General features: G+C 42.8%; 1 protein-coding gene across 3 annotated transcripts; it reads left to right on the plus strand.

The window, feature by feature from the left end:
- Window positions 1–1,654: 1,654 nt before the first annotated feature.
- Window positions 1,655–22,287, plus strand: sgce (sarcoglycan, epsilon). 3 transcript variants are annotated; one of them, XM_083785680.1, is made up of 12 exons: window positions 1,655–1,796; window positions 2,396–2,509; window positions 7,092–7,214; window positions 8,120–8,277; window positions 8,890–8,962; window positions 11,832–12,030; window positions 12,842–13,004; window positions 13,389–13,603; window positions 14,246–14,272; window positions 15,400–15,588; window positions 16,714–16,757; window positions 19,788–22,287. In XM_083785680.1, the coding sequence occupies exons 1-12, from the start codon at window positions 1,760–1,762 to the stop codon at window positions 19,802–19,804; spliced, it is 1,359 nt and encodes a 452-aa protein (XP_083641806.1). In that variant the 5' UTR covers window positions 1,655–1,759; the 3' UTR covers window positions 19,805–22,287. The 3 variants fall into 3 exon arrangements, with proteins under 3 accessions (XP_083641806.1, XP_083641807.1, XP_083641808.1); XM_083785681.1 differs by lacking the exon at window positions 14,246–14,272; XM_083785682.1 differs by lacking the exon at window positions 2,396–2,509.
- The last annotated feature ends 1,708 nt before the right edge of the window (window positions 22,288–23,995 follow it).

Genomic DNA, 23,995 nt, shown 5'->3' on the forward strand with positions numbered 1-23,995 from the left:
GTTTTGATTCTTGCGTGACACTGTTGGCTTAATCTGAATGTTTGTTGAGAGAAACAACTCAATAAAATGTTTTATTACCACCAAAAATCTTACTTCTCAATTATTTGATGAATTGAAAAAGTATAATCACTGCAATTAAGGATAATCATCAATAATAATGATCATCATTTTTGCATGAGAGAGTATATTAAGGTAGGCCTATAAGTGTGGTGCTAAGTTGTAATTAATACCAAAGGGGGCATGAGGGAGGAATTAAGGTCCTTTGAGGCCCTTTAGCTGTGCTGACTAGTCCTCGGGGCACTGGGGACCAAACCTGACCATCTGTCTGCTAGGACTGGGCCTGCTGGGGGATGGACACATAAACTCATACATCACAGTCACACTGCCGTCTATACAGCTGGGCTTAAATGAGGTCGGGCGTGTGTGTGTGTGTGTGTGTGTGTGTGTGTGTGTGTGCGTGTGCGTGTGCGTGTGCGTGTGCGTGTGCGTGTGCGTGTGCGCGCGTGCGTGCGTGCGTGCTTGCGTGCGTGCGTGTGTGTTGGACAAGGGTGTGTGTGTGGGACATGGGGTTTAATAATGAGGGACCATGAGAAAGAAAGGTACAAAATCTATTTAGAGAAGAGGGCACACATCTGCTAAACAAGGTGACTTGACTATTTGAGAGTTGTTGAGACAAGGTTGTTCTGTGCCACAGTGCCTGTTCATGAATGCATGCAACCTTATGACAATGCAATATACATCATTTAACATATTATATAGGCCTTGTTCAGATCACAAAAGGGCACACATGGAAACAGACAGACAGACAGGCAGGCAGGCAGGCACAAGGCAGGCAGGCACAAGGCAGGCAGGCAGGCACAAGGCAGGCAGGCACAAGGCAGGCAGGCAGGCAGGCAGGCACAAGGCAGGCAGGCAGGCAGGCAGGCAGGCACAAGGCAGGCAGGCACAAGGCAGGCAGGCAGGCACAAGGCAGGCAGGCAGGCAGGCAGGCAGGCAGGCAGGCAGGCAGGCAGGCAGGCAGGCAGGCAGGCAGGCAGGCAGGCAGGCAGGCAGGCAGACAGGCAGGCAGACAGGCAGACAAGGCACACTGGCACAGCATGTTGCAACTAAACTGATTTTTTATTATTATTTTTTATTTATTATGGACAGAATTACATTCAGCTTTAGAGGCCAGGTTGAAGTCTTCACAGATAACTGGTTTAGATGGATTGCTCATATCTCCACAATGAGACCTGATTTGTTTAACCTGTAGAAGCAGATACACCTGTTTGAGGTACTTAATTGTATTTATGATCATCAATAGAGAAGAGAGGCAGTTTTTCCCCCTTGTGTGTATTGTATGTATATTGTCTTGTTTTGTATTGTCTGTATTGTCAATTGTCAGTCGTTTCGTTTTCATGTTTGTCTGATTAAAATTCAATAAAAAGTAAATTGAAAAATAAAATAAAATAAAATAAACAGTAAGTAAACAGGTAGCCTAACCACTAAAGAATCATCATGTCACATCGATCGCAGCGTTTGTATTGTATTAATAAAAGCCGTCGCCATGATGACCATCTTTTCTGTCCTGCCAGATGTGAACCAAAAGCTCCCGGCCAATGAGAAGGGGCGCTGCTCCCTGAACGTGCGTGCTGCGAAGAAAGGAGGCGGAGGAAGGAATGCTGTGCGCGTGAAGGGATGCTTGTTATGGCTGTCAAACTAGAGGCGATTAGAGAAACGTCGTTTTCCAATGTTTGATTAACGGGACATCGTATTCATCATGGACGCTTCCTCTCTCGCCTTATGGCTGTCTATGGGTAGGTATGCGGATACACCGACAGCATTTAGGAGATGTTAGCCTACCGTCTTGTTGGCATTCTTCTGGCTAACTATAGTTAGCCTGCTGTGCTATTTTGCTGCACAGCTCATTTTTTCCAATGGGTTGGTGAGTGGTGGAAAAAACGGCTAATAGCTAGTATACCGTTATCTGGGTGGAGTGGGCGCAGTGAAGGCATGGAATATAAAGTCTAGGCATTTTGCCGTTCTTTACATGGAATAACGGCTAATTAGATATTTATATAGATTTATGTTTTCACTACATCATGCTAAACCATCTCTTGGTGTGTCAAGAATGTTATTATAGGCCTACCTTTGGGCAATGATTTATCTGCTAAAATAATAATAAAGTAGTAATAATAAAATCGGCAACTTGCCAAGAGATAGCATTGAGCTCATACACGTGAAACATTCATTTACAAAAGTCATCAATCATATTTCTTTCCATTTTAAAAGACAATAGTCTCCAAAGGTAAGATATTGTATCTACAATAATTGCATGGCTATAGGGAGGGTTATGTGTTCTTTTCAGAATGGCATGAATTGTTACTATACTTTTTGTTTTCATTTATTGATCCAGTAGTTTACATTGTGCATGCCTTTGATGATGCCAAACACAACGATTTACATGAAAGCAATGGCCATGTGGAGCTTTCCATGGGCCTGAAGCAGAGAACGCCGTTGCACAGAGATGGTGAGTCGGGTGACGTGTGTGTGTGTGTGTGCGCCCACTGCCCACGCACAGTGTGGTGCACACCAGAGCCATTGAAGGAGAGTTATGCCAACGAGGGGGCAGAAAACAGCCCGGGGCACGTGGTTCATGTACTCGTAAATTATCTCTCGCGCGAGCCCATAGACTCCAATGCATTCCTTTGTCACTCTCTATACACGGCAATAGAAGTCTATGTAAAAGAGCCGCCATTGGACTGGCCCCATGAAGTGAACGGAGATGTGGTATAACTCTCCTTCAATGCCTCTGGTGCACATCAACATCTCTGTTCCCTTCCCTTGTCATAACAGCTGACATGCTCGCAAGTGGTTTCTCCCATTCACGTTTTGTCTTCTTTGTTATCCTATACTATACAGATGTGGTATAGTTGCTGCTGTAACACTGTCTTTATTATTGTAATTTGTAGTCAAGTCTAACCCGTTGCTGCTTACATCATTATTATTGAATCAGCTTTCTTTTTACACCACACTGAATGACTTCTCCCACTTTCCTATGCAGAGCTCTGTGACAGAAAGATTTGGTCCATCCCCCTGCATAGAAGAGCGGACTTCTCCTTCACCAACATATTGATTCTAACATTGTGACAATTGTAATATTTTAAAATTGTCTGCTTACTTAGTGAGGTAGATTAACGTACCTTTGTGTCACAGAGTCTATCTGCAATTCAAGCTGATCTAAAGGGGTGGAACCATCTGTATTCTTTGTTCAGCCATTAGTTTCCCATGCATATCAAGACACAAAGTACTTTCGCTTCCAGGTCTGTCTCTTTAGAACGACTATATAGCCTTAAAGCCATGGCTCAGTCCAAACAGTAGGATTCCTTGTTGTCAGTGTTCCGTCAACCGTCACTGAAAACCACAGAAGCACATGCAGTCCCCCCCTGACCAGAATAACACACACACACACACACACACACACACACACACACACACACACACACAGCTGATTTAAACACAAAAACAATCTTCCTAAAGATATCTAGCTGTTGGGTGGTTATTATTAAGTAGCCGCTGGTGTGTGTGTGTGTGTGTGTGTGTGTGTGTGTGTGTGTGTGTGTGTGGCAGCAGGAATGTGCACATACAGTGTGTGAAAGAGACTATGCACCGGCTTCGCAGGCAACTGTATAGTTAAATATACAGTATGTATTATTGAATCTGTCTGTGCATATTTGCACTGTGGCTAGATACCCCGCAGGTTAGTCTGCACAGTGAACAGTTTTAGCATTAACCTGTAATAGGTGATGTATTAGATTAAAGAGGCACGCAGTCTCATCACCTTGAGAAGGCCTGGCCCAGGTGTACAAGCAGCCAAGATTAACCGGATCTCATGGCATTAGCGCTAACGACCTCGTCACAGCTTTAACGAGGCTGCTTTATTGTATACTGTGAGAGGGAGGATGACTGATTTAAGCAGTCACACCTGGCCTGAGTCCAGTTCTAGTTTGACTCAGGCCAGGTGTGATCAGTCATCCTCCCTCTCACATTATACCTTGGCTGGAATCACAATGCGGAGGCTGTTGGCGCTATAGCCCCTCCTCGTGTCCATCTTTTAGTGTGTGTGTGTGTGTGTGTGTCCACAGATGTCCCGCACAAACGGTTAATTCCCGTTGACAATGAACGGAGAGAATTGTACGTCTTAGTGTACATTTTACGCCATAGTCAAATTACATCAAGTCTTACGTCATGGTGTACAACACAAACATGGCGTAACTGCAAACATCGATGATGAAGGTGAAGACGCAAATTGTGACTGGGCCGGAATGGGATGATAATGTTCTATGATAAGAGCGCCCCTCACTTCATACGGGTGTGATTCTTTTTAGTTTTCTAAAGGAGGATAAAACGCAATCAAACGTGGAATATTAGAAGATTAATGGCTGCTACAGTATACTTCAGGTTACCAGTAACCTGCATTTTAACCACTTAAATCCCATGTGGTTGAGGAGCAGAGTGCCTCAGGGTTCTAATAGTGTCTTTTCTGTTTTCTATTTGCCAGTCGACATAAGCTCACGTGTCGCACTGGGAGTCTGGGACACACATTGTGAGCTTCGTGTCGATCCGCAAAGCTTTCCCCAGGCCATAATACGGATGCTGGGGGGGTTTTCGGTGCATAGCCAAGTGTTTGTAAATCTTTAAGGGTACAGCGGTAGGGGGTGACAGCTGAGGGCCGAATCACACATTTCAATTCCCGTAGGTAATTCCCCATTCCTCGCCAGTGGCAGAGACCAGGCCATCTGGGCTGCTTGGCCTTGTCTCATCTGCGGATGGGCAGTAATTGCTAACACCATATCAAGGGGTCTCCGAGTATACAATGGCCAATGCTTGACCTTGACCAGGAGTGTGTGTGTGTGTGTGTGTGTGTGTGTGTGTGTGACCATTTGTGTGCTGAAGAATTGATGAGGCCCCTATGGCTCGACTAATAGAATCTGGGCTCACTGCGAGTGTGATTGTGTGCATTAAGAGCGGGATTTGCGGATCAACTGAATCCATCATGGATGCCGACGCCGACGTGATGAAATTGAATGAGGTTTTTTTTCTCTGCCCCAGAATGTCCCTCGCGCTATTATGTTCGTCGCGCCGTATAGTTGCAGCAACAGCAGCAATCATAGATTAGTTGCACTCTCCTGGCTTCAACAACACTGCTATCAAAAGTAACGTGGCAGATTTAGCTTCAGCATTCTTGAAACAACAGTACATACATACACAGCTACTGCTAAATGCCATTGGTTGCATGTATAGCTGCCTGTGACCAAACCCTTGGGAACAAAGTCCATGTGGTCAATATAACGTGTGATAGTGGCCAGGCCACAGCTTAGCATGCATCTGGGACCGTTGTATAATTTTCTGTTTTCAACCAATATTGCATCTAGATTGAATTTAGGATTTGGCAATCTAGAGACTGAGAGCCATTAGGATGCTATTCCTTAATTTATATCTGACCGTGTTGCTTAATTTAACTAACTCTACCCTTTGTAGGCCATTTATCAGAAGAGTTCTCTTTTCCATACACACATTAATACATAGTTAAAACTGACAAGGGTTGGGTGCTCATCAAAGTATAAAGGTGCATTGACACCAGATGCGACAAAATTAACGATGTTGCTGGAATAGCGGGGAAACACCTTGCTCTGTCTATTGCGGTCACACCAGATGTGAAATTTTTCACATGCCACGGTCAGTGGTATTAAAGGCCTTTTGTAGGTCTTAAAAAACATCAACAACAGTACTTCCCTCTGTAATGCATATAGATCAGTCGGGGCCGTTGAAAACCATGAGCATATTGTCGGGTGAAGGAGAAGGAATTACAGGGAAAGTGAAGAAAACTATTGAAGACATTGTGTGCCAGTAGGGAGGTGTGCCCACACACCCTCGGCTTTCTCAAGCTGTTCTCTATAGCTGCTTAATGCACCTAGAATGTGTCCACACTCCACAGGCTATGACAGTCCAAAGCTCTCTCTCGTTCTCTCTCTCTCTCTCTGACGTTTTACTGCAGCTCTCAAGCTTGCTCTCCCCTCGCCCCTATCGACTTCTCTTGTGATACACAGACAAAATATATACATATAAAAATAAACGAGAACTGGAAAAATGGTATGGAAAAATGGTATACAAAAATGTAGACGGCTCGAAAGAGGACGGAGGAGATGCATGATGCAGAAGAGAGAGACAAATATAAATGGCACACAACAACACCTCCAGCTCTCTGTTGCATAAACCTCGGTTAAGGGGCTGCCATTTGCCAAGCAATATACACAAAAAGACTTGTGTTTGTGTTTGAAATGGAGTGGGACTAAGCTTAATGGAGGCATAGAGTAGTAGGAGACAGAGATGAATGGACCCCACTAAGCCAAGCGGTCGTTTGTGGTACACGTTTCAGCTACTGCTGTGCTAAACAGTATACTCTTATGTCTAATATGTGCGTGCGTGCGTGCATGAGTGTGTAATTAAAACATGTGAAGGCCTTTCAAATGGTGAGACAGCCTGCCAAAAATCACCTTTGCACCCATCTCCTACTTACTGTACGTTAATTTATAGTCTAATTTCAGTAAATAAAGATGTGTACATAAATACACTATAAAAAACATTGATGTGTGGATCATAATTATTCTGATATCACGTTAAATATCCATCATATCCTCAGTGAAGCCCTACAATATCAGCGACGTTTAGTGCTACTGTCTGTTGCTCTCCTCACCTCAGGTGATTTGAAATAGGCCGTGGTTCTCTGCTTCTCTAAAGCATATCGTTGTTTTTGTAGAAGCTAATAACTGGGAAATAGAGGCTTTGCCTCGGCCGTTTGCTTTTTTTTTTAGTTTTTCATATAGCTGCGGGACAAGATCGCTTGTGGAGGCAGGCTAGATTGAGTCAACAAATAAGTCCTGAGAAGTGTAACAGGTTAGCTGGTCCCATTAAACCTGAGGGTTAGGTGTGTTTGGCTGCCCCTCTATAACCCTTACCAGTCAGTTTTGCTGGCAGCAAAGTCATTAATAATGGAGAATTACTCGAGTCGCCAAGAAGTAATGACTCGCGTGTCCTCCTGTCTGCTCCAGTGGTCACCATCTTGTCGAGGTCGCATGCGGAGCGGAATGTCTACCCTTCTGCCGGCGTTCTGTTCGTCCATGTGCTGGAGAGGGAGCACTTCAAAGGAGAGTTCCCTGCCTACCCAAAGTCAGGTAGGCAAGTGACATTGCTGTAGACCGTGCCTCAAAAGCACGCACGCACGCACACTGCTTGGGCAAGTAAAGAGGACCGGACTGAAAACTTGGGTCCTTGGGGCACCCCAGTGGTTTTCAACCCTTTTTCACATCAATGCCCATTATTTATCGGGCATTTGAGCCACAGACCACCATTTGATGAGATTTTGGGCCGATTCATACTCCTATTTTACCGCTGTTTCGGAGCTGTAGTGCCGAAATGATTTAGGCTCCTCAGAAATTTTCAGTAGCACCGAAGAGCCGACTTTAGGACGGTACCCAACCCCCGAACCTCAAATGACGTCACATTGTAGACTCTACAGCGCCGAACCGACTTTTATTCGGCTCTAAAATAGGAGTATGAATCAGCCCTTAGCCTCTCACACCCCAAACTATGTGCTAAATGCGATTTTTGATGTCGGTACCGTTAGGAGAGAGAACAGGCAAACGTTGATCAAAATAACAATTCTTCTATACATTCTCTAACTGTGTAGACGTCTTGTAAATGAAGTAATGCAGATATTTAACAATAATTTGACTCTTGAGAGCAAGATCTATAGCAACTCTCCATCATTCATGTAGCTGGGGACCACCTATAGAATCCCCTCAAGGAACCACTGGTTAAAACCCATTCTGTACGGGAACCCCTTTTGGTGTGCTTTAGCTATTGAAAAATAGCAGTTCTACGAGCTCATAGCGCGCCACCGAGTGGCGCGCTACGAGCTTGTAGGTCTGCTATTTTTGAAAAATCGAAGACATTTTTTTAGAATCTGATCTCAGGTCAGAATGGGTTAATAATGAAACTGTCAGGATGTAAAAAGACATTTTTAGAATCTGATCTCAGGTCAGAATGGGTTAAGAACCAGTGTCCTCTCTGTATATAGGTGACTCCAGTAAGGACCCCATCACGTTCAACACCAACCTGATGGGCTTCCCCGACCGGCCGGGGTGGCTGCGCTACATCCAGAGGACCCCCCACGGCGACGGAGTGCTCTATGGCTCCCCCACGGCCGAGCACATCGGCAAGCCCACCGTCATAAAGGTGTGTGTGTGTGTGTGAGTCTGCACTGAGCCAAGCCCACCATCATAAAGGTGTGTGTGTGAGTCTGAGCAACGGACTTGAACTCATGCTTCCTTCATGCCTGAGTGTCCAAGTTGCTCCTTTACACCTGACAGGGGGGAGTTTCCCTGGTTGGACGTAGGAACACTTTATTCCAACCAGTTCCTTTCCCCTCCATCAGGCGCCCCGGCTGGCCAGGGGGAGGCAGTTTAGAGACCAGGATTACTGCATGTTTTTTGTGAGAGCACACAACACAAATGTCTTTTCTCAAGATATTTGGTGTAGAGGAGATAAAAAAGGCCGGCACCTAGTATAGACCCTTCAGGGACTTTGGTCAACTAAGTATATAGGGTTTAAGTGGCTGAATTCCAGTATGCATTTTCCCAGCTTCTTCCCTCCCCTTAAGCTACTGTAGCAAAAAATATTCTCCCAAAAAGCTTAAGCTCTCCCAGCATGTGCAGCTCCACTAGTCTCCTGGGTACCCCAGTCAGGATCGGAGCCTATGGGCCGTGTCCATCTCAGCCTCGTCCAGGGAGCCCTTTGCCGTATAAGCTGCTCTGATCTAGGGCTTAAACTTTCACCCGTGTGTTGCAGATTACCGCCTACAACAGACGCACATTTGAGACGGCGCAGAACAACTTGATCATAAACATCATGTCTACCGAAGGTAAGAGCTTTAGGTCAAACGGAGATCAGAACATCAGCAGCGATTAAAAACGATGTGATTAAAATCTGCAGGACGCATCCGATGTTTGCAACCGGATAATGTCTCTTCTTCCTTCTTAAGGATAAGCAAGTGAATGATGCGTGCAAACCTGGTAAAAGGAAGTGTTGAATGAGAGTGTTACACAATAGTTGTTGTGGCTTTCCAGCTGTCCATATGCAGTTAGCTCATAACATTAGCAGCTGCTGTTGCTTCGAGCTGTTTTCGCTCTTTTATTTATTTATTTGACAGGGACAATGCTCATTAATCAACATGTCAGTTTTCACATCCATGTAAATGGAGCAGAGTTTAGCCATAAACTAATTTACATCTGTAGTCCCTGAGCAGGCTCTTAAAAAGGGTAGTGAAACTATACATACAAAAACACATAAGTACAATACAATACAATACAATACAATACAATACAAGACCAATAAAGTGTGTGTGAGAAATGTGAATTGAGAAATGACACCAGTGATCCGAGAGCTGATAATTACTCATGATTTACAGATTTGATTTGTTTTTAGCCACCTCTTCAGGGTTGAATTTGAAGGTCAAATAGTTGGAGGACTCTCTTAAGACTGTTTTACCAAACACACTACGTCTGGTTGGCACTTCACAGTCTCCTCTGGTAGTTGCCCTTGTTGCTCAATCATGACTAGGTCACTACTACGTGATTGGCTACACGAGTGGTGCAGACCTCCCATTGGCTTAGGCGGCGTTTCAGACTATATACCATTGGCTTAGGGGGCAGTCAATCATGACTAGGTCGCTAATAAATACGGTCCTGTATCACCTGACAAATAAATGTTTGACATATATTGTATATTCTATAGCATTGATGGTGTCGCTGTTTGAGAATGATGAGTAACAGTTAATCAAACTAATCGATTTAATTCATTATAAAAAAAAAATCAATCAATAAATCATTATAGCAGATCTGCAAGCTCACAACGTATCGTGATGCAACACGGCACAAGCTTTTGGGATCATTTGTGGGACATGAAAGAGTGCTATGCATTATAGAGTAATCGCTTCAGTGAGTCGATCGTAAAAAAGTAAATTGAAAAAGGTAATTGCTAAGAAGATAACGATATTTGCAACCTGAGTGATGAGTAATGCAGGCATGCGTGTGTGTATGGGAAGCAATGTGGTGCACCTCTCACCGGTGCCTTGGATGTGTTGTATGCAGCCTAAAAAATGTTTTCTAAATCATGACAATTTTCGGAAAGATTTGAGGCACATTTTAACGATTTTTCAAAAATAGCAGACCTACAACTTTTTTACCGGACCACATGTGCGTTCCTCGGCTGCGTGCACGCGCGCAGACAGCTTGATATTCACAGAAAACCACCCAATGACAGAACTGCAGAATTTCGGATTAAATTATTAACTGTTACGTTTAATTTCTTAATTTCTTAACAGCGATTAATCGATTAACGATTAACTATTGTCTATTAACATCCCTAATTTGCATATATATATATATATATATATATACACACACACACACACACACACACACGTTTTTATTATGTGTCAAAAGAGCCACAAGCTCACAGGTGCAGCCAATCTCATCATACCTCTTTCTGCACACACCACTGCCAATCATAGACAGCGTAGACAGTGCTACATATAGAGCATCTGTCTGTATGACTGTGCACTGTGTCCTATCATAGACAGCGTAGACAGTGCTACATATAGACCATCTGTATGTATGACTGTGCACTGTGTCCTATCATAGACAGCGTAGACAGTGCTACATATAGACCATCTGTATGTATGACTGTGCACTGTGTTCTGTCCACCAGTTACGGTATACATACATCACTCTGCCTGCGCTGTGATGTCATCAGCCATCTGGTCCACCCTGAGAAAAGGAGGCCAAGTGGTAAACAGCGGCGGCGCGTGTGTGTACAGTAGAGTGTACAGTATAGACAGACACAGCCGGTTTCATCTTCTAGGCCAGTGGTTCCCAAAGTGGGGTCCGGAGACCCCCCAGGGGTCCTTGAGGGAGTTCCAAGGGGGTACCCCAGATAAATGATAGTTTGGAACCAAATGAAGACTTATGGGTCTGTAACTTTGAGAGTGTACAAATGGTCCATTTATTAACATTGATTATACAATATAAATGGGGGTCCCAGAGATAGAAATTAAATGGGGGTCTGTAGAATAATATGCATGTCAAACTGGGGGGTCCTTTAAATATATTTTTGTATCCCGTGATTTTATAACCCATCTTTCACCCGTGTCAATTATCTAATGTGATCCTAGGCATATTTAGTGTCAATTTGGGGGTCCTTGACCTGAAAACGTTCGGGAACCACTGTTCTAGGCGCTGGAGAGGCTGTGCTATAGAGTCGTGATTACGAAAATAGCAGATCTACAAGCTCACAACAACGCATCGTCACATATATTTTTGGGGGTCCTTGACATGAAATATTGAGAACCACTGACAAGGTTTTCAGAATAAATTTCGATGTCAGGCCTGAATGGGTTAACCCATTCTGAACGGGAACCCATTTTGGTGTTCGCATCATGTTATGCTTTAGCTATTGAAAAATAGCAGATCTACAAGCTCATAGAGCATATGAGCTTGTAGGTCTGCTATTTTTGAAAAATCGAAGAACGACTGACATTTTTAGAATCTGATCTCAGGTCAGAATGGGTTCATCAGACCAGTGTGTGTCCAGTGGAAACCTCGTATGAATCTGATCTCAGGTCAGAATGGGTTCATCAGACCAGTGTGTGTCCAGTGGAAACCTCGTATGAATCTGATCTCAGGTCAGAATGGGTTAATCCATGCGTATACCTATACCTCCTCCACGCGCAGAGTTCCCGCTGCCCTTCCAGGCGGAGTTCTACATCCGGAACATGAATGTGGAGGAGATGCTGGCCAGTGAGGTGCTGGGGGACTTCCTGGGCGCCGTGAAGAACGTGTGGCAGCCGGAGCGCCTCAACGCCATCAACATCACGTCGGCGCTGGACCGCGGCGGGCGCGTGCCCCTGCCCATCAACGACCTCAAAGAAGGGTGAGGATTTGTTGTTTGATGTTTGGTTGTTGCCAGGTGTGCCACGTTAAACCCAATTAAACACCAAGTCTCTCTGTCTGTGTGTGTGTGTGTGTAATGTCTGTTGTAATCCATGTAACTCGAGAACCGTTCGCCCCACCGACTTCAAATTTGACACGCGCGTTCCGCACCACTACAGGTGCCCCGCTGTTGAGACTGTCGGGCCCTACGGTTGACCAGAACCTCCCCAAAAAGGCCTCCAGGCCCGGGGCTCTGGACATGCAGGGCCCCTGCCCGGGGTCCATGTATGGAGCTGGCCTGTTCTGACATCATTCTGACGTCTGCACAGACTCCCTATGTGGGCACGCCTGACAAATAACTCCATATATGGGCATAAAATGGAAACAAGACATAATATCTGGGTGGGGCATGCATTTCCAATTCTTGCGCCGTTTCCAAGTAGGCCAGTGCCCAACGGGCACCGCTCTAGTAATTATAATGGTGTTTTGTGTACTTGACATTAAATAAGTTTCTTGTATTTTGAATTGCGTTCCACTCTTGCACAGGAGGTGTTTTATTGAGACCACATACCGTACAGACCTATGTGGTGTCTCTTTAACACATTTTGTCCCGAGATCAGATTAAAAAAAATGTCTTCTACATCCTGACAGTTTTCCGAAAAAGCTACGTTTCTACGTCAGTCGTTCTTCGAGCTTGTAGATCTGCTATTTTTCAATAGCTAAAGCGTAAGATAAGGCTAGCACCAAAAGGGGTTGTTCCCGGCCCAAAATGAGTTTAATATCATACCCTGGTCTTCCTCCTGTCTCCATAGGGTGTATGTGATGGTGGGCGCCGACGTCCCCTTCTCGTCGTGCCTGCGCGAGGTGGAGAGTCCCCACAACCAGCTCCGCTGCAGCCAGGAGATGGAGCCCGTCATCAGCTGCGACAAGAAGTTCAAAGCGCAGTTCCAGATCGACTGGTGCAAGATCTCCCTGGTGAGGATTCGGCGTCACAAGTTGTCTCTAGATAGCGGGGGCGCGCGGTGGCGCAGTCGCCTCACAGCTAGAAGGTCCTGGGTTCAGGACGCTGTGGGCGCGTTCTCTCCTCCGTCTTTCTGTGTGAAGCTTGCATGTTCTCCCAATGCCCAAACATGTAGCTATAGGTGTAATGTTAGAGTCCACAGAAGTGAACCTTTCAAGCCTGTTTTCTCAACTCGCTGTTGAGAAAACAGGTCAAACTGAACCACCAATGTCAATTTGAAGCTATGATTCCCTAAACGATTTTTTTTTAATAAATCCTATGGCAGTCCCTCTCAGTCAAATTTAGTCACATATCTGGATACTGATCAATAGGGTTTATTATGCTTTTCATTTCTTCAGGTCGACATCACCAAGGTAGTCACGATACACAACAACAGGCCGGACCCGGGCACCGGGGTCCTGCCGGACTTCGGCGAGTACAACCCCCCGTCCGAGTCTCTGAAAGGCAGGGACTACTTCTCCGATTTCCTGGTGACGCTGGCCGTTCCCTCGGCGGTGGCTCTGGTCCTCTTCGTCATCCTGGGATACTCCATGTGCTGCCGTCGAGAAGGGGTGTAAGTTCTGGCTCCGTCTGTATTTTTATGTGTGCGTGCACGTGTACAAAGCACTTCAAACAAAGCAGTACAAACAAATGGAGGAAACCTAGAATGTAAACACAGGACACGTGAAATTACTTTTTTCCTCATTTTGGGTAAATGGAGGCATTAAGCTAATTGTAGTATAATAAGTATTGGACATGAATAAGTAGAGGACATTTAACGTGTGCTAACTAGCGCAGGGCTATTGCTGACGACGCCGCAAGCTCACTTTCATCAGTTGCAAATATTTTCTCCCGAGAAAAAGCGTAAGATCATGCGTGTTTAATTATATTTTGAATTGGAATTGCAGCTTGTCATTTACCATCCGCAATATTATGATTCATACACTATCCATATACTTTATTGGTTTTTTTGCATTTTCATGCACTCTCTTGATGTTTCTAAAAACATAGCTGTGACATCGACGGTCATTCACTCACTGCCCGATCGGCCACCATTATTCTCCTTCATAATACAGGCTGGGAGAGATTGTGCCCCCACCTCTCCCTTCCCTCCCACTTCCACCACCCTCCTCCAACACTCCATTCACTTCTGTGTGGATGTCTCTCAGACTATTAATATTAGAATTTTAATTCATCCATTTTGTTTTGTTCCTAGGGAAAAAAGAAACATGCAAACACCAGAGTAAGTGTTTTACCTCTCCTGTGTTTTGCCTTTCTCTTCTTCTCTGGTTTATTCTTGTTCTATAACTCCTTTAGTTTCAGTTTTAGTTTTTTTTTTTTTGCCCCTTCTCTTTGATTTGCAGTTTCTTTCCATCTTTGTGATCATTGGCGACATTCTCATATTCATTCATATACACTCACGTGTGTGCTGGCATTCCTCCATCCAATGAGCTGCTCAAAAAGGTTGATGGATAAGATTAGGTAATTACTGTTATTTCTTACACTGGTGAATTGCTGATATATACACTACATACAATACATACTGTAGTGTGCGCTGTAAAGCAGATACGCAAATAAATCAGTGTGACAAGTATAGGCTTGTTTGTTTAGTGCATAACTAATATATTTGTTGTTTACGGATGAGTTATACCGTGTGTGCATGTGCAGCGTAACTCCACAGCAGTTAGTTTTTATGTTGAAATGCTCCACGACGGAGTTGTTTCAATAAATACCAAAAACAAATACTTAATTTCAAAAGGAACCAACAACAGAGAACTGCAATGAAAAGAAGTCTCTCACACGCACGTCATCTCCAACCAGTGTTGTTTTCGTCGACTAAAACTAAGACGAAGAATGTTCGTCGACTACCTTTTTTCACTGACTAAAACTAAATAAAAACGAATCTATGATGACTAAAACTAAGACTAAATATACTGACAATTTCGTCAACATGTTTCGTAGACTAAAATGTTAGGAAGGGACTAGTGGACAAGAGATCCAGTTTTATGCTGGGTTGCATGCTGAAAATAGCAGATATACAATCTCACGTGAGATTGTATATCTGCTATTTTCAGCATGCAACCAAATTGTAAAATATGTCATTACAACGACATCAAGGCCTGTCAAAACACATTTTAGTCGACTAAATCAACTGTAGATTTAGTCGACTAAAATCGTATGACATTTAGTCGACTAAAACTAGACTAAACACTAGAACATTCCAGGCGACTAAAATGTGACTAAAACTAAGTGAAAACTATTCAAGAGACTATGACTAAAACTATAATAGTTACTATACTATAATAGAAATTTGCTGCCAAAAACAACACTGTCTCCAACTCACTTGGGCTCTCTCTAATCCCACGACAGCATTCAGCTCGTTCACCACAGCTCCATCCAGAAGTCCACCAAGGAGCTGAGGAGCATGTCCAAGAACCGCGAGATCTCCTGGCCCCTCTCCACGCTGCCCATCTTCAACCCCGTCAGCGGCGAGGTGGTGCCGCCCATCCACCCCGACAGTTACGAGGCCACCAGCATGCCCCTCATGCAGGCGCAGACGTGAGTCGATGGTCTACTACTCCAAGTTTCCAACCCATTTAGGCCTGACCTCGAAATTAAAAAAAAATCTTCTAAGGCCCGACTCACACCTTCCGATCTAGCATACAACATAATTGATGCATGCTAGTTGTATACAAAGGGTGTCATACATCTTGCCCCCAATGCATTTCCAATGGAAGTCTCATGGTTTTGACACATTTGTGTTGTACGGCTTTCTGGCTGTGTTTCGACTGCCCAGTGCCCCCCACCCCCTCATACAACACAAATGTTGTGTCAAACCATGTGACTCCAATTGGAAATGCATTGCGAGCTTGCATCAGCTATATACATCTCATACAACAAGCATACATCAATCTGTTGCGAAGATGTGAGTCAGGCCTAAATCCTCCAGTATTCTGAAATAAATATTTTCACCATTAAAAAAAAATAGCAGACCTACAGGCTCGTAGCGCGCCACTCGGTGGCGCGCTATGAGCTTGTAGATCTGCTGTTATTTCAATAGCTAAATTATAACATGTTTAAAACACCAAAAGGGGCACCACCTGGAAATCCCTCAAGGACCACTGGTTGAAAACCACTGCCCTCATTAGGCGGCTCACAAATGCAGTATTTACAAATAAGAGCTAGGGGCTTAGGGGGATTCGGGCTGTCCCATGATGTTTAGTAAAGGGCTTGAAGCTCAGAAAAATATATTGTTGATTTTGCTAATGCCAAGTGCAATATACTTTCACATCATATCAGACCCCTTGTGTGTGTGTGTGTGTGTGTGTGTGCCTTAAGCCAGAGGTTCTTAACCTGTGGGTCGGGACCCCCAGAGGGGTCCCCTCGTGATTTTGAGGGGGGTCCCCAGATGACAGTGGAGTGACAATTTAAGGACTTTTAATGCCTAAACAAAAAGAAGAAAAAAGGCCATTGCTGCGTCAAAAAGTAATCGAAAATAGCCGTCTACAAGCTCACAGCTGCGTTGTGAGCTTGTAGATTGGCTATTTAAAAAATAAATCACAATTAAATGTAAACTAAACTGAAACCAAATTGAATGCCTTGAGCAACTCCTTGTCAGGGTGAGGGGTTGAAAAGGTTGAGAACCCCTGCCCTAAGCTACAGCTTAATATTCTTCTTTTCCAGGAACCTGCAAAACCAGATTACTATACCACAGCAACAGCCATCAGGTTAGTGTTGGCTAAAGCCTACGTATAATATTGACACCATTAATCTGCTTTACTGTGCGTGAATTAATACATTGTAAGTATTAACAGTATGCAGTCGTGTAAGTACTGTATGTACTATGTAGGCATGCTATTTCAGTTATCATTGTGTAAAATAGACAACATTTGAACCACAGAATGAAAGCAATGGTGAAAGTGCATTCGGGTGTTTATATAAATGATATCCCATATACAAAATCAAACAAAAGAGCAAGTTGAAAGTAAAACAAAACTACGTTGTAGGACGGTCATAATTAATTATTAACGTGTTTTAGTTAATGAGACTTGATGGGCAAAAGCGTATCCGCCTTTTCACTTCAATATGAACTTGGGGGGAGTTAAAGGGTTAGTTCAGGGTTTTTTTACTTTAAAGCTGTAGGAAATATTTGCCATTAATATAGTGGTTGGACATGTATGCATTGATTGCCCGAGTCCCGTGATGGGAGTACTGGTCTGGTTTTGGTGAATATTAAGTATAGTTCCGGTCATTTCGTGGGGGTCTGGGGGCAACGCATTACAAATAAATTAACCCACAGAAATATAGGGTCATTTGTATTGTTGACCCATTTCTACCATATACTGTACAGTAGAGCAACTTTCGTTCAACTTTGACCCCTCTGTCACATGGAACTATTTTTTTGTGTCCAGTATCACTACGCCAGCAGCAGCACAACACCATAGGGTCACATGGGTCACATGGTACGTTGCTCTACATTGGCAGAGCAGTCCCCATGTGACAGAGGGTCACATGTTACGTTGCTCTACATTGGTAGAAATAGGTGAACAATACAAACTATGCTAGAATTGTGGATTTATTTATTTTTAATTCTGACCCCCACCTTATGACCGGAACTACTTAATATTCACCTAAACCAGACCAGAACTCTAACCACGGGACTCAGGCAATCGAATAATACCTTTGCAAGCACTATATTTCCTATAATACAGCTTTAACAAGTCCAAAACTCTGAACTAACCCTTTAAGAGCATTACCAGCAATGCCAGCTATAGCTATACATGATAAGACTGACTGGAAGTAATTCCAGTGGTGGAAAAAGTACTCACCTTTTTTTTACTTAAGTAAAAGTACAAATACTGCAATATTGAAATACTTTAAAGGGACACTTCACCCTTTTTGCAAAACAATATATGTTAATGACGTTTAGAAGCTTTAGAACACTTTCCTGGGGGTCTTTTTGTGTGTAATATGTGGTTTTAGATATTTTAGATTGTAGCAGTGAGCCTGTTGTCTCTGATGTCATGGACACTGGGCTCACTTACTTCCTGGACTACATGTTGTCTCAGTAAGACAGCTCTCCCCCTATCCGCAAGGAGGAGCAGTGCACCAAAGAATTATGGGAATTGTAGTCCAGGAAGGTAGTGAGACCAGTGTCCATGACATCAGAGACAACAGGCTCACTGCTACAATCTAAAATAACTAAAACCACATATTACACACATAAATACCCCAAGGAAAGTGATCTAAAGCTTCTAAACGTCATTAACATATATTCTTTAGCAAAAAGGGTGAAGTGTCCCTTTAAAAGTTCGGAATTCAAAATTTACTTGAGTAAAAGTAACGGCATGAAAATATCAAAAAAGTACCAAAAGTAAAAGTACTCACTGTGCAGAATGTCCCATTTCACAAGTTCAAAATGTATACAAAATAAATCATTTCAAATCTACAAGCTGATGTGTCGCATTGGGATGCATTGTGAACTTGTAGATCTGTGGTTAATCTATGTTTTGTAATATAACTAAAGTTTTCAAATTCATGTAGTGGAGTAAAAGTACAATATTTGCCTCTGAGATGTAGTGGAGTAGACAAGTATTGGAAATACAAGTAAAGTACAAATACCTCAAAATTGTACTTAAGTAAATCTGCTTAGGTACTTTCCACCACTGAGTAATTATTGTAATTAATGAATGTAATTAATGTTGGCAAATGTCTTAGTGACAGAATGGATAGTGCGGCGTTCTGAGTTTCTCCTCTCTTTCCTCATTCAACTTGTTTAACTAAAAGCATGAATCTGGCTGAAATGCATGCGCCTGCACTCTGAACAATCTATAGCTGAGAAACCATTCTTAGTTGCAGTAGTCGAATTTAGGCTCCGAGATGTAGTGGAGTAGAAGTAAAAGTACTGGAAATTGGACATTTCTGGAACTGCAACTAACCATATTTTGAGTATTCCACTAATTCACCAGACAGAGGATAAAGCATGAGAGCTCTTCACTTTTCGGGCCACTTTTAGTGTTAAAGTGCCCTCTAGTGTCCATGGTGTAGAACTGCATGAGAATGCCAGTATTAATCTTGATCGTTTCTGTCCATTCACTGCGAACAAAAAGGAGATAATTATGTCATGTCAACATTTCGAAGATTGGAGGTGGGTATTTTTAAGTCTGCTTCTCGTTTTCATTTTATTGTGGATTATTACAAAAGAGGTGTACCAATATAAGCATATAAGAATAAGCCTGCCCATCAACCTCATCCATGATTGGACAGCAGGAGAGGGAATTTAACCTAATTTAAAAAAATATATATATATATATATATTTCTTTTCCATTATTATTTTTCCAATTTATGATTTCTCTCTTTCATTTTTTTCCGGCTCATTTTCCTGCACGTCCTGGATTTAACCCATTTAGGACGGGAACGCATCCGTGTCGCTTTAGTGTTCAAACATTATTTTATACTTTAGCTTTTGAAAAATAGCAGATCTACGAGCTTGTAGATCTGGAATAACATTTTCAGATGGGGGTTGGCAGCCAATCACATCATTTTTGGAGCCCTTGACATGAAATAGTTTGAGCTCCAATGATATAGAAACATAGGTTTTTCAGAAAACTGATTTAGAAGACCTTTGTAGAATCTGTTCAGTCCTAAATGGATTAAAAAACCTGCTGTTCATCCAGAATCTCGGCAACAATTCAAATGTTTTCTTACTCTGATTTTAATTTTACTTACTCTTACTCTGATTTAACATTTGTTTTAGGTAAATGGTATTCCTGAGGAAAGAAAGGTGGCCGAGGCGCTCAACTTGTGACCAGAATCGCCAGTGTTGGGAGATGATTCGAGTGCCCATTTTGTATCGCTTTTTATCCATCACATTTTGTGCCAATCTGCATGATTCCAAAATTGAAGATGTAATTATTTTACTTGGCTGGTCTTGCACAACGGTTCCGTTTGAAGGCCAGTAAGAGTTTGACATGGCACTGCTTTAACTGTCTCGTGAACGTTTGGTGTACCCATGTCATATAACAGTAAAGTCAAAAAGTACATGTCTTATTGAATTCAAAGAAACCAATTATGTCCCATCAACTCACCTGAACCATATTTTTTGAGTGGTGCAACCACTCCCTTACGGAGCTGTGTGTGTCTGTTTGTGTGGGTGGGTGGCTGGCTGGGTGGGTCTGAGAATGAAAACAGCATGGTTGTTTTTCACCACCGGTGGGCAACCTAACGCGCACACAAACACATACGTATTAACTGTGTATATATGATGCATTTGGGTGTGCCAGTACAGTAGAGGGACCCCCACAAGGTAACTGTCATTTCTCAACTGTTTCGGATGCGGGGCAGAACGCCGGAACCGGCCCGGCCCCCTGGGTGCGTTCCTGTGGGTCTGGAACCCCCCCCCCCCCCCCCGGGGACCCCCACATAGAGTTGCACCACTCACTTCACACGGGTGTGATTTTCTTTCGTCCACAAATACAAGTCAAAACATGATTTTATGAAGGTATGTATTATTAACAATGCAAAACGGAATAAAGGCATTTATAAATAAAATGAATACATTTCACATTATTTTTAAGACATCACAAAATAATAAAATATACACAAACTTCTTTCAAAGAGACTGGGTTATAATAGTTGCTTTCTCTTTACATTGCGACCTAAAATAAAACACAATGCCTGAAATAATTACCAAATGTATAGAATTCTGATAATTGACAAGGGGAGAAAAACGGTAAACTTTTCACATCAGAAGGAAATGGCAGCTTAGACTTGCCAATTTCAGTACAATGAGGTGAAGCTGGTTGATTGAAGTTACATTTCAAATTGGCTTTTATTCAACTTGGGGAGCCTCAAGGGAGAGTACTGCCAGCATTAAAATTATTTTGACAAATTGTTCCACTCTGTAGGAAAACTGATAAAAAGCTGGCTTGTGGACCCATAATATCTACATAAACATGTAGAAAGAAACCTCACCCCAAATCTGTTAACTTTCCTTATGGCACAGGAAATAGACAACTCATGTGATAAAAAAAAACCTTTAACTTACTGTACAGTTTTGTTTGTATGAATATTGTTACATCTGCAGTTTTCTTGACATCTAGCTAAAGCATTGGGTTGACACTATAAATGTGCTGAGACAGTACTTAAACTGCAGCAATGTTAGTCCATTAGTATTTTTGCTATTGTATTTTACAATTATGTAATTCTGTGTCGAAAATACAAGTGCCGACTGATTCGACTTTTGCTAACTTGACAGACTTAAAGGACCACTTCACCACTTTTCAACCCATCTTCATAATAATAATATAATAGGTCCTCACTAATAATCATGATAAAATGGCATGATTTTTTTCTACTCAGTCCGTGTCTCATAGGAGGGCTGTGGGCAGTTTAGAAACCGTCTTCCAGTGACATCATCATTAGGCAGATTTCTTTTTAAACAAGATTTTTTTACAAAAATGTTTAGATTTTCATTACCATGAGAACGATGGCTTCCATTTTCGCATTGCAACTTTTCAGGACTAGAAAGCCTGCAGTTTCTATTAGCTTGTATTCCCCATCGATGATGTCACTGGAAGACGGTTTCTGAACTTCCCACAGCCCTCCTATGAGACAGACCTAAAATGCGCCATTTTTTCACGATTATTAGTGAGGACCTATTATATGAAGATAGGTTGAAAAGTGGTCCTTTAAGAAATACTGACATCTTTCTGTGAGCTATAGCTCTCACCTCAAATCAAATGTTTTGTCAAGAAGCCAAAAAAAAAAAAAAAAAATCGGTTTACATTTCTCATGAGAAAGGAGTCACCCGAGTACTCATGTCCAGTACTCAGCGAGTTGACATAATTACCACATTACATTATGATAATGTTTCCGAGTGCATGATGACCAGAAGGAAATGTAAAGCCACTGAGAAAAGTCCATGATCAAAAAGTCTTTCAGTCAGGTTGAGAGATTGCACGTCCACTTAATCAATACCATGACATTCATTCACTCATCAACAAAAAAACTAAAAAGGTGGTTTGGCTATACCGACTGACGCGATGATGTATTAGTTAGCCATGATGTCCTACTGTACAATATGTACAAACCAGTGCATTTTCTGCCAGTTCCATGAGGCCGGTCGTAAAGAAGAGGACAAGAACACTGCTAGAATATACAAAATAAAACATTACTAGCTACACTCTTTTCTCACACACACACACACACACACACACACACACACACACACACACACACACACACACACACACACACACACACACACACACACACACACACACACACACACACACACACACACACACACACACACACACACACACACACACACACACACACACACACACACACACACACACACACACACACACACACACACACACACACACACACACACACACACACACACACACACACACACACACACACACAGTATCCCGAGTAGGATAGCCTGACATCAGGAGGCAAAAACCTGCCTCTGAAAAGAGTCTTTGATGTCTACCAGAAAGGTCATGTAAAATGTTGCTGGGGAATACAGAAATTCCTACCTATATTAACTAATGTCCTTCACAAACAGCAGTTGTTGGCGTACTATACTGTATGAAAAATAGTAAAGAAAAAAAAAGAAGAAAAACAAAATCTGTATAAAATATATAAGCTTAATTTAAATCATTAAATACTGTACATATCACATAATTTCTGAGCTACAATAGGTGGTCAAATGCACCTTTTCGCACAAGGCAAATGTTCTTTTGTTCTAAAAATCAAAAAATAGGAAGAAGAAGAGAAAAAAAAATCAGTTATGGGATATTCCAATAATTTTATCAATTGCACTCCACGTATTTTGATCACCCACACTTGATGGTCCACATTTTAAATATTTTAACACTATAAAAAAAAATACTGTAAAGAGCAAATCAAGTGGCATTTGTACATTTGGTATGTGGCGTGACGGAAAAAAATCCAGCAATACGACGACACAACGTGAATTAGGTAAACTGTAGATTGAGCACCCGTGTGCGTAAACTGTGATGGGAGTGTAAAATTGAGGGTCAATGAAATAAAATAAGAAAGTCAACAATCTGGATTAGTGGAATACACCTTTTAACCGCTCCCCTCATACAGACAGAGGGTGTTAACAGACCGACGTGGTGTGTGACGACGCGACGACGACAACAACGAAGTACGGCTTTGAAAAGGAAACAGAATCATTTTGGGGCTGTGGCCAAAAAGCAGAAAGCAGTGCTGCAAAGAGAATTCACACGGCAAAGCGCTGTGAGGTCATCCGACGACGTGAAATGAGGACCTCCGTTTTTAGTTTTTCCTTTGCGTTTAAAAAGAAAAAGAAATCCACACTCCCTCCCTAACCCCTTCTTAACTTGTAATCCTCTAGAGCAGGGGTTCCCAAACTGTGACGCCGTGCACCCCTTGTGGCGCGCGAACGAACGAACGAACGCCCTCTAGTGGGGGGTGCGTGACATAAAAAGGGTAATGGCAGTTTCATGGTGTCGTTTAGCACAAACGGCGAAAATCCGGTAAACCACTGTTGTAAGGAGATGTATAGAGCAGCTGCGGGAGTATAAAGCAGCTGCACGTCTCTCAGTGCAGTGACATTCTGTGATTATTTGCCATAATCATTTGCCGTATAAAAATGTATCATTTTCAGCCAAATACGAACGAGACCGAGCGTTTGTGTGGGGGGAGGGTGCATCAGCTTATAGGTCATGAGGTAACAGGGGGTGCACGGCCCAAACAAACGTTTGAGGACCGCTGCTCTAAGAGTATGAGACCCCCCCCTCCCTACACCCTGTTTTTATACACTATTCTCCTAAAGGAAACGAAAGGAACAGGCCCTCCCCCAACATCTGGGGAGCGGGCTCCTCTTCTTCAGTGTACGACTTTTCTTTCCTCCTAAACCGAGCGATCGGTTGCAGAGTCGATGCAGCTGGGCGCCAACATGCC

This window comes from Protomyctophum parallelum (assembly GCF_964188405.1).
Source record: "Protomyctophum parallelum genome assembly, chromosome: 1".
NCBI classification, from domain to species: domain Eukaryota; kingdom Metazoa; phylum Chordata; class Actinopteri; order Myctophiformes; family Myctophidae; genus Protomyctophum; species Protomyctophum parallelum.